Genomic DNA, 11335 nt, shown 5'->3' on the forward strand with positions numbered 1-11335 from the left:
TAGGGCTTATTTTTGGGGTAGGTATTATTATTATTTAGTCTTTTTCACAAGGCCTTCTATTGTCTTGTCTTCCTTAATCTGCTTCAGTAATACTTCTAAAATCCATATAAATAATAATGGGGACAAAGGACATCCTTGCCTCGTCCCCTTCTGCACTTTAAAGTATTCCATCACATCTAAATTTATAACCAATGCTGCTTTTTGTTCTGTATATATTGCTTCAATTATATTTCGGAATTGCTCTCCTATGTCAATCTTATCCACTACACTATTATACATAAAGTCCCAGTTCAAATTATCAAAAGCTTTCTCCGCATCTGCAAAAAAGAAACCAATCTCCTTCTCAACATGCTTATCATAATATTCAATTGCATCAATCACTATTCTCATGTTGTCCTTTATCTGTCTGTTGGGCAAAAAACCTGCTTGCTCTTCTTCTATAACCTCTTTTAAATATATCTTGAGTCTCTTCGAGATAATCTTGGCTAACAATTTATAGTCAGTATTCAAAAGGGAAATTGGTCTATAATTTTTCACATTTGTTAAATCCTGAGATTCCTTGGGGATAAGCGAAATCGTGGCCTCTTTCCATGATTCTGGTATCTTCTTCGTTTCTCGTATATCATTCATCAAAAGTTCAAAGATTGGGATTAGCTTCTCTTTAGTTTTTTTATAAAATTTTGCTGTGAAGCTGTCTGGTCCTGGAGCCTTTCCCAACTTTGCTTCCTGAATTGCCATATCTATTTCTTCCTTCTTTATTGGGCCATTCAACATCTTTTTAAATTCTTCCGAAACTTTTTCCAAATTTATTTTATCCAAATAGGTTATTATCTTATTTTTATCTATTGTTTTTCTTGCAAAAAGATTTGCATAGTATTTTTTAAAAAACTCTTTTGATTCCGTTCATATCCACAATTTCTTTTCCCCCATCTATTAATTTGTTTATAATTTTATTCTCCCGTCTCTTTTTCAGTTGTCAAGCCAAAAATTTTCCTGGTTTATTTGCCCCCTCAAACGACTTCTGTTGGAGTCTCTTCAAATTCCAATATATTTCCTGATTTAATAAGGCATTTAATTGCTCCTGTAAAATTTGAATTTCGGTGTGTAATGGTTCTGCACGGCTGAGACGATCTCTTTGAAGGTGCAGTCTTTGAACGACTTGGGGGAGAGGAGGTACTGGGCCAGCTCCACGATGGCGGGTCCGCATGACCCCAGTAGGTAGCCTTTCTTCCTGGCCTCATCCGTCACCTGGTAGAAGACTAATACTTGCTTCAGGCCTGTGATCCAGGCTCCCCATTGCTGTGGACGGGCTGTATCGAATGGCGGTACTAGCCCTGATCCCGGAGCAACTGCCATTGTGCTGTTCGTTTGCTGAGGGAAGCGGCTTGTTTACCCTCGGTGCTCATCGATCGGACGAGCACAGGTCGCTATGCGTTGTCTTCCCCTTCCGAGCCCGATAGCCCGGCTTGCTTGCTCAGTGGAATCCCATCCTCGTCGCCATTGAAGTGCAGTGGGTTAGACGCATGAAGTAAGCATGGAGACTGATGTAGTGATCAGTATACTTTACTGGTACACAACAAAGACATTAAACAATGGCCGGGTGGCCAACTATATACATCCCTGGGGACACACCCCTAGGTCCCATTGGCGGGTTTGAATCTCCTGCCACGGTCCCATTGGTCCCCCAGTGGAGAGACCAGGATCCTAGTCCCCATTGTTATTTCATCCTCAAGCTCCGAAGTGTGCGCTGGCATCTGGTGGCGGCCAGCGGACACAACACCCATCCAGCTCATTATGGTATTCTCCTGCTGGCAACTACGTTCCGGTGTCTCCAACAGAGAAAGACCTTTCCCAGGGCCCCCTGCCTCTTCCTCTCATCACATATTGCTCTTCAGTGGGGGGTGTGACAGTCAGGACAAAGAGCCTGGAAGAAGCCAAAGCTCAGTTACCTGAATTTGCTGTTGTAGGCCTGGCCAGCCAAAAGGGGAGATACACTTAAATGACTACATTCTCCAATAAGGTTAACTGGGCTCAGGAAAGCATGTTTTTCTAAAATGTATTTTATTGGAATGGCAGCATATAATTTACAAGCATGACAAAATATCCCCCCCCCACTTCCATAGTTCTCTCCTCCTCATAGTAAGGCAACCGGCAGGGGGTGGGGGGACTTACGAGGAGCAACAGCAAGGCCCAGCTTTTGTATCGTGACCAGTGTTCCCTCTAAGCTGATTTAGTGTGAGCTAGCTCACAGTTTTTAGCCTCCAGCTCACAGATTTTTGTCTTAGATCAGGGAGGATGGCAGTCCAGAGCAAACTAATTTATGCAGGAGCCAAATCGCTCGCTCACAACTTTAATGCCAGTAGCTCACAAAGTAGAATTTTTTGCTCACAAGACTCCACAGCTTAGAGGGAGCATTGATAGTGACATGTCTACATCACTGCCTACGTGACCCAGAAGTGACGTCATCACTTCTGGGATGTTGGGATGACACTCTGGTATCTGGGCAACAATTCTATTGTAAATTTGTCTTGGATGGCAGGTAGAGGAGAGTCCATTGGAGATCCCCTGTGAGTTTGGTGTCTCTAGCACACCGAAGGGGGGATTATATTGCATCATGAACCTCACAAACTGAACTGGTTTCTTTAGCCCCCTAAACATTCATTATGGTTTGCGGTTCATGAACTGGACACACCATGAACCACGAACTGAACTGAACCACATTCTCCTAGTTCATGCACACCCCTAACCATGACTAAGTACCCTTGACCTTAGAAATGAAGCAAGTGAACTGATGACCAAAGCCAGGGCCTTTGCAGTGGGGGCACCATCTCTCTGGATAGTTGTTCCCAGGGTGTCTGGCTTTGTTAGTGTTCATCCACACTAGGGGGTGGAACTTGTTCCCTCTTTTTGGAGATGAACTAAGTTTAGTCATTTGTTTTGCTCCAATTTGTTTTGCAACTAGGTACAATATACCAGCAAATCACTTTTTGGTGATACACTAGTTTGGTGTAGTGGTTAAGAGCATGGGCTCTAATCTGGGAGGACCGGGTTTTATTCCGCACTCCTCCACATGGTGTGACCTTGGGTCAGTCATAAGTTCCTTAAGAGCTGTTCTCTCAAGGGCAGTTCCTGAGAGAGCTCTCTCAGCCCCACCTACCTCACAGGGTGTCTGCTGTGGGTATGGGAAGGGAAAAGGATTGTAAACCACTCTGAGACTCCTTTGGGTAGTGAAGGGTGGGGTATAAATCCAATCTCCTCTCACCTCTCCAATCTCCTTATTGTTTTGTCCTTCCAATAGGCTGTCTTCTAGTAAAATTGTCTTCTGGTAAGCTGCTCTGGATGCAAGGTTCTTTTTGAAAAGTAGGGTATAAATACATTTATGAATAAAAATGGGGAAGACTTCACCCATCTGTTAAGGATTTGTTTTTCTATCCGAGCAGAATTAAGTAAATTGTCCCTTCCACACACACACAATTGAATGTCAGAGTAAAATGTGACGGGAGCATTATACGGAGGAGTTAATAATCGCAATATTTGTAGTTAGTTTTCAGGTCAACTGAATCTTCAAGAAGAGCCATGGGTGGGGGAAGTTCAACACCAGTCAGCAGTGAACCTGAAGAGAAGTCTGCCAAGGAAGGAGGAATCCTCTCAGGAAAAACCATGCTTGACATTGCCATCACAGGGGTATCAGGTACTGGCAAATCATCCCTTGTCAATGCCCTGAGGGGCCTATCAGATTTTGATGAAGGTGCAGCTGAAATTGGTGTGAAGGAAACAACAACAGAGCCAACTGGTTACCCCCACCCCACCTTTCCAGATGTCACAATATGGGACCTACCAGGAATTGGGACACGTAATTTTAAACCCAGGGAATACGCAAAAAAGGTAAATTTTAGCCAATATGATTTCTTCATAATCGTCACCTCTGTTTGCTTCACTGTCAATGACATCCTGCTATCCCGGGAAATTCAGAAAATGAAGAAGCGGTTCTACATTGTGAGGTCCAAAGTGGACTTCCGCATTGAGAATGAAAAACGGCGTCCAGACTTCAGTGAGGAAACAACCCTTCAAAAAGTCAGGAAACATTGTTTTGATAATTTTGGGGAGGCTGGTATTTCTTCTCCAGAGATTTTCCTCGTCTCCATTTTCTATCTGGAAAAGTACGACTTCCCCCTCCTGCAAAGAAGCTTGGAGAATGAAATTGAAGACCTCAAGATACGTGCCTTAATAGCAGGAAAGAAGAAATACGCGAGGTATGTTGGGTCTAGCTAAGGCACAATAATATTTTCTTGGTTAATGTGTAATTTGGTTGAGAACCCTGACCTGGATGGCCCAGGCTAGTTCCATCTCATCATATCTCAGAAGCTAAGCAGGGCTGGCCTTGGATGTTTTCTGCAGTGTCAAGTTTCTCTGCACCTGCTCTTGTATACCTCCGCTGCTTTCCCTCATTTCCGCTGATGTTTTTGCAGTCCCGGGCACAAAAACGCAGTTTTGTTCCCTGTTTCCCCACAGCATCGGACTTCCCTGTTTCCGGGAGTTCCCATGCTGCGCCGCAAGAGGGTGCAAACTGCATTTTTGCTCCTGGGAGGGAGAAATCATCTGTGAAAATGAGGGAAAGCCGTGGATGAATAGAAGAGCAGGCAGGGGGAAACTTGACACTGCGGAAAACATCCTGGTTAGTACTTGGATGGGAGACTACCAAGGAAGTCCAGGGTCGCTACACAGAGGCAGGCAGTGGCAAACTATCTCTGAACATCTCTTGCCTTGAAAACCCTACGGGATCGCTATAAATCGGTTGCCAGTTTCATTGAAAACCCAGTCTAGTTAGCCTTTCTTTCCCCTGCTCAGTACGGCCTTTTGTGCTCCCTCAGTTTGGTGTAGTGGTTAAGTGCACGGACTCTAATCTGGGAGAACCGGGTTTGGTTCCCCACTCCTCCACTTGCACCTGCTGATGTGACCTTGGGTCAGTCACAAGCTCTGGCAAAGCTGTCCTTGAAAAAGGGCAGTTTGTGTCAGAGTTCTCTCAGCCCCACCCACCTCACAGGGTGTCTGTTGTGGGGAGGGGAAGGGAAAGGAGTTTTTAAGCCGCTCTGAGACTCCAAGTGAAGGGCGGGGTATAAATCCAATCTCTTCTTCTTCTTCTTCAGTGATACTTTGCAGACTGTGTCTCTCTGTCTGCCTCCTGCTTGCACATAAACCCACCCCTGCTCCAGCTACAGAGGAGCAATGCACCCAGTTGGTTATCACTAGCTGTACACCTTAGTAGTGTTGTGTGAAAAGTCGAGCATCATCACCCTGTTTGAGCCAATAAGCTGTAGGATGGGAGATCCAGGCAAATCTTGGGGAGCCTGGCAGTTCTTGGAGTCTTATCTCCTTCCAAAGTGAAGGTTTAGTCTTTAATTTATTGGGCTTTAGAATTCCTGTTCCAAGTAGAAAAAAGGGATCCCGCAAGTAGTCTTGTGAACTTTTGCTTCACTGATGAGGCTCGCGCCTGAGTCGGGAGGGACAGGCATAACAGAAGGGGAAACCAAGCCAGGCCTTTTGGGCACACAAGAGAGTTGTCCAGGGAAGTAAAATCATGAAATCTCTCCTCCCCCATTCATGTTTACTGCATTTTTATCTCCAAGAAGTTCGGGTCACTGTCAGTATTCCCTCTAAGCTGAGTTAGTGTGAGCTAACTCACAGTTTTTTAGCCTCCAGCTCACACAATTTTGTCTTAGCTCAGGAAGGATGACGCCAGAGCAAACTGATATATGCAATAGCCAAATCGCTCACTCACAATTTTAATGCCGGTAGCTCACAAAGCAGAATTTTTGCTCCCAAGTCTCCACAGCTTAGAGCAAGTAGTCTTATGAACTTTTGCTCCACTGGTGAGGCTCACTGGTCACTGTACATGGTTGAGCCCTCTCCCTGCTATTCTGTGAAGGACATTGTAATGTTATCATGTGCTACATTAAGCCAAGAGAGAGTGATTGGCCCATAGTCACTCAGGTTGAGTCTTGGCTGAGTTGCTACTGTGTGTAGATAGGGAGACATGTTCCTTAGATACCTTTGCATATGGATGTTGTCCGCTTTCCAATTCAAGGCCGAATCCACACTAAGCCACTTGATGTAACAGAAGAAACTATTCCTTCCATCACCTCTCATTCCTTTGCTGAAAATGCTATTGGTTTAGGTTCTATACCCAGTTTAAGGAATGCTCTGGTATGAATGATAAAGGATGTTTTTACAGAGGATGAGGAGGAGAAGGATAATGATGAAATTTATATCCCGCCCTACCCACGAGCTGGCTCAGGGCGGGTTACAGGCCACATGCTGTGACAACAAAATATCATAAATGACAAAATTAGACATTAAAATTTAAAAATCAGAATAATAAAATAAGAACCTTTGTAGCGATGCTATATGGTACTTGTGAGCAATGCTCCCTCTAAGCTGTGGAGTCCTGTGATGCAAAAATCCAACTTTTGTGAGCTCCTGGCATTAAAGTTGTGAGTGAGCGATTTCGCTACTGCATAAATGAGTTTGCTCTGGAGCCATCCTTCCCAAGCTAAGACAAAAACGTGCGAGCCAGAGGCTAAAAAACTGTGAGCTAGCTCACACTAACTCAGCTTAGAGGGAACACTGCTCATGAGTGGTGCCGGTGATTTTGGCCACTGGGCACAAAGCCAAAACTGCCGTTAGGGGAGGCCAGAAGACGGAAGAATGTGAATGCCCACCACCTCAACAGGGTGGTAATCTGGTTGTACTAGCTGGGAAGGAATATTGATTTTATTTATTTGTGAAAACATTCATATACTGCCTTTGTGAAAACATTCATATACCGCCTTTCCTTAGAGTTCAAGGCAGCTTACAATAATAATTAAATAATAATTAATAATTTACAGCAACTAATAATTAAAAACATTTGCTTTTTAAGACTAGTAGCCAACCCCAATAATGATACTATGGGTGGAGTGATACCAGGTGTGAAGAAATGCATTTTTTCCTGGGAGGTTTGAAATGAGCCAAACCTTCACTTTGCATTTGAAAAGCCCCCCCCCTGCAGACAACACACAGGAAGGGGGGGGATTAGAGCCCTTGCTTTCCAGTCAGCCCACTAATGATAGCTTCTTGACAAATTACTTAGTTTCTCTACTATCTTCCAAGAACAAAGGCCATATTGGCTTTCAAATGATTGGAGGACTGGTTCTCACAGAGCAAATTCAAGGAGCATACAACAAATAAAGAAAAGCCTATAACCATGAGTGCTGTTACAGTTACAAATGTGGGGTAGGAGTGTCTGAATAAATCTTTGTTTTCCTTACTAGGTCAACTGCAGCATGGGGAATGACTGGAATTGGTGCTTTCTTCTCAAAACATGTCTTAGGAATTGACCTTGCAGAGTTGAGGGATGCTACAGCACAAAGAAGTCTCAAAGAGGTGGCAGACGAAGCTCGTCAAGAATGGGGTGCACTGAAAAATGCCAAGCTCAACATTGCAATCACAGGTGCATCAGGTGTTGGTAAATCATCCCTTGTCAACGCGATGAGGGGCATGACTGATTATGAAGAAGGTGCAGCCCAGACTGGAGTGGTGCAGACAACTATGGATGTCCATGGGTATCCTCATCCCTCATTTCCCAATGTAACTTTGTGGGACATACCGGGAATCAGGACCCCTACATTTAGACCAGAGGATTACCTAAAGAGGGTCAACTTTAGCCAATATGATTTCTTCATCATTGTTGCCTCAGAACGGTTCCGTGAGAATGACGTCCTCCTGGCCCAAGAAATTAAGAAAATGCAGAAGAAGTACTATTATGTGTTTTCCAAGGTGGATGTCTGTATGGATTCCGAGAGAAGGAGACCCAACTTCAGTGAGGACAAAACCCTTGAGAAGATAAAGAACTATTGCTGTGAGAATCTGAGAGAGGCAGGAGAGCCTTCTCCAAGGGTTTTCCTCGTTTCCAGGTGGCACTTGAATATGTACGATTTCCCTCTCTTGCAAGAGACCTTGGAAATGGAACTAGACGGTCTCAAGAGGCATGCATTCATTCTGGCTTTGCCAGTTTTCTCAAGAGAAATCCTGGAAAAGAAGAAGGCTGCTATGGAGGCCCATATATGGAAAGTAGCCCTTGTGTCTTGTGCTATTGGGGTAGTTCCTGTCCCAGGACTTTCTTTTGCCTGTGATCTTAGCATCTTGGTAGGAGCGCTGCTCATTTTCTACAAGGTCTTTGGGTTGACTGAAGAGTCCCTCCGCAGAGTTGCAAAACAGGTTGGCAAAGATTATGAAGTGTTGAAATCTGCTGTCAAGAAGTCTCCAATGTCTAGTGAGATCACTCCGGAATTTGTAGTGGGTCTCTTGGCCAGGTCATTGCTGTGTGGGTCCCTGATGACATTAGAACTGGTCTTTGATTTTGTACCAGTGTTGGGCTCTCTGGTTGGAGGGGCTAGTTCCTTTGTCACCACATTCTACATGCTGAGGAGCTTCCTGAAGGACATTGTGGAAGATGCTGAGAACGTTCGGGCAAAAGCTGCTGAGCCTTGAGCCTTCTGAAACCAGCACCTGAGGATCCAAGACCCTCATTCGGGAAAATGAGTCCCAGGAATGAAATGTGTGAATGAGGGCACAGGATCAGAGCTTGAGCATGAAAAAGATTTGCATTTCTGTTTGGTTGCTTATTATTTTTCTTTTAACCGACACCCAAAGAGAACTATAGAACCCTTGTGTGGAATGAAAATGTCCATTCAAGTGTTTCAAGAAGACTTTTTCAAGTGTGCCAGTTCAGTGTATCTGACATCTGGAAGCCATTTGAAGCATCTTTGCTAGTCCAGATGGCAGATCTGAGGCTATGAAGAACGGCACGAGCGACAAAGTTCTGAAGAGAGTGTTCTCGAATGACTGCGTGCTTGCCGATAGCTCATTCTTGTGATACTGTTTCCATCTAGGGTTGGCAGGTATGGGCTGGTGTATGGCGGGAAATGGGAGGAGGTGGGAACTTACTGGGAGTGGGGGTTGGGAACATCACTCCCATGCAATGATGCAGCTTCTGGCAGGACTTCTGGTGTCACCCAGAAGTGGTGGTGGTGCGCCAGGACAGTGGTCTAGCACTCACCCCCAAACTCTATAGCTTCCATGGAGTTTCAGGCCAAGCGTTAGAGTGTTGCCTGTGGTGCAACACCACCATTTCTGGTTTGACCTGGAAGTTACATCATCACATGGGGGTGATGACTTCAAACCCCCCCCCCAATGTTTGGCTGGCCTGGTTCCACCTGCCAACCAGCTGGGCATCAGTGGGCAACCGGAGCTGTCCCTGGAGGACTCTCACCATAAGTGGGCAAATGGTAGGCCTATTTCCATCATATAACACAACTGCCCTCAACATGCAGAGTGGGCTTGGGTGCTTGAAATGGTGTTCTATTTGTTTTAGTGAGCATCTTAGATCCACTGGGTCTCCCAAGAGCTGGTCCCAGCCTTTAATGAGGAACTCAACATGTTTATTTGCATATTACACACCTTAGACTTACAGGCCCTAACGGTATCCTCTCAAGATCTTTCAACATCAACTCCTGGTTCTTTCAGACACTGCTAGTTGACAGATTTTCTCTGCTCTAAACATTCACTCTTCGTTAACTGTATTTTTAATGTTATTTTTTATGTAAAACAGAAAAATGGTATAGCTTTTTTTTTAAAAAAACACGTGCTTGTACACAAAGCTTATAGCCAGAATTAAACTTCGTTGGTCTTAAAGGTGCCACTAGACTCAAACTTTGCTCTTTTGCTACAGATCAACACGGCTACCCACCTGAATCTATCTACCAGGTATAATCAGCAGTCTTAAAAGGTGCCATTGTGTTTTGGGCAACTGTTCTGTATTATAACCTTACTAGAAATAAGGCCCGTTGTGGAAATAAATACAACGGGATCTAGAAAGAGGCTCTGGGAGAGTGCTCCGGCTTTGGGCAAACAGTGTCAGTTTGCTGTGGCAACCTCAGCAGGGTATAATGACAGAGTCCACTGTTTTCTCCAGAGGGACTGATCTGTGCTACCCGAAGAGCAGTTGTAATTTTGAGTGATCTGTAGCCCTCACCTGGAGAGTGGCAACAATTGTTACCCAGGCTCCACCCCTCAAATCTCCAGGAATTTCCATACCTAAAGCTGGCAATGCACCAAACAATTACTAAAGATTTTCCAAAACACTACTCTGTCGATACATTGCAACACTTTGAATTAGCACCTGAGCTTTAAGAGCTCTCTAGCTGTCACCTGGAGACTGGCAACAGCTTGTTTGGAGGGTGGGGAGTATGGCATTGTATCTGTCTGAGGTCCCCCTCTTCCTCCTCCTCCTCAGACCCCACCCACAGCAGGCTGCATCCCTAAAATATCCTGGAAGTTTCCAACCTGGAGTTGGCAACCCTATGTCCTTTCCAGGCAACCATCAGCCTACCTTTATCTGCCTGTCTGTCTTCAGGTTTACATCCCCCCCCAGCCTCTGCCTAGGGAAAGGGCAGTCTTTCCCTGCAGTGGGAACCAAAGCAGCTGACATCATTATCCTCTCCCCCGTATGATCCGCACAACTACCCTATGAGGTATATTAAAGTTGAAAGTGTGTGAATGGTCCATAATCCCCCAGGCAGCTTTTAAAACATGAACCTGGGACCTGCACACCATCCTCTGAAGCGCTCTCTGTGGCAGTAATGGGGTGACTGCTGGCACCTTTTCCTATCATTTTTTGCCTTGAGGTATTCTGCTTGTGGTGTGATCTGTCTTACCCCCAGGCAGCTTTTAAAACATGAACCTGGGGCCTGCACACCATCCTCTGAAACGCTCTCTGTGGCAGTAATGGGGTGAGGTTTAGGCAGGGTAGGTCAACAATGGACCACTGCCTTCTTCTTCAGCATCTCATTGACAAATACTCTGGCAAAGGCCCCTCGTCACTTTATGCTGCGTTTATTGATCTTAAAGCGGCCTTCGACTCCATTTCTAGATCTATATTATGGAGAAAACTTGAAGCCTCTACAATAGACAGGAGACTTTTAGCGCTCATTCATGCCCTTCATGAACAAACATCTTTGAGGGTTAGATATACCAGGTTGGGGCATTTGACTGATAAAATTCCCACTTTAAAGGGAGTTAGGCAAGGATGTATGCTAGCGCCTGCGCTTTTTAACTTTTACCTCAACGATGTTGCTGGATGTCTCAATATTATGGCCTTTGGCAGGAGACCCAAATTAAGAAAGTGGAGTGTAAATGACCAGAATCTTGAACAGGTAGCTAGCTTTCGCTACCTAGGCATGATCATCCAAGCCTCTGGATCTAAGACTGCCCATAGCCAGGCAGCAGCATGCTCGGG

The 11335-nt window shown here is 45.0% G+C and overlaps 1 protein-coding gene across 1 annotated transcript in view; it reads left to right on the forward strand.

Moving 5' to 3' along the window:
• LOC107114822 (interferon-inducible GTPase 5-like) overlaps nucleotides 1-8681 on the forward strand; it is a 14342-nt gene extending 5661 nt beyond the window's left edge. The window contains exons 2-3 of the mRNA XM_015416417.1: nucleotides 3541-4253; nucleotides 7311-8681. Coding sequence (XP_015271903.1) covers nucleotides 3577-4253; nucleotides 7311-8529 — 1896 coding nt within the window. The 5' untranslated portion in view covers nucleotides 3541-3576 and the 3' untranslated portion in view covers nucleotides 8530-8681. The remainder of the gene's footprint in view (nucleotides 1-3540; nucleotides 4254-7310) is intronic.
• The last annotated feature ends 2654 nt before the right edge of the window (nucleotides 8682-11335 follow it).

The sequence above is a fragment of the Gekko japonicus genome, unplaced genomic scaffold (assembly GCF_001447785.1).
Source record: "Gekko japonicus isolate JY-2015 unplaced genomic scaffold, Gekko_japonicus_V1.1 scaffold2726, whole genome shotgun sequence".
Lineage (NCBI taxonomy): Eukaryota > Metazoa > Chordata > Lepidosauria > Squamata > Gekkonidae > Gekko > Gekko japonicus.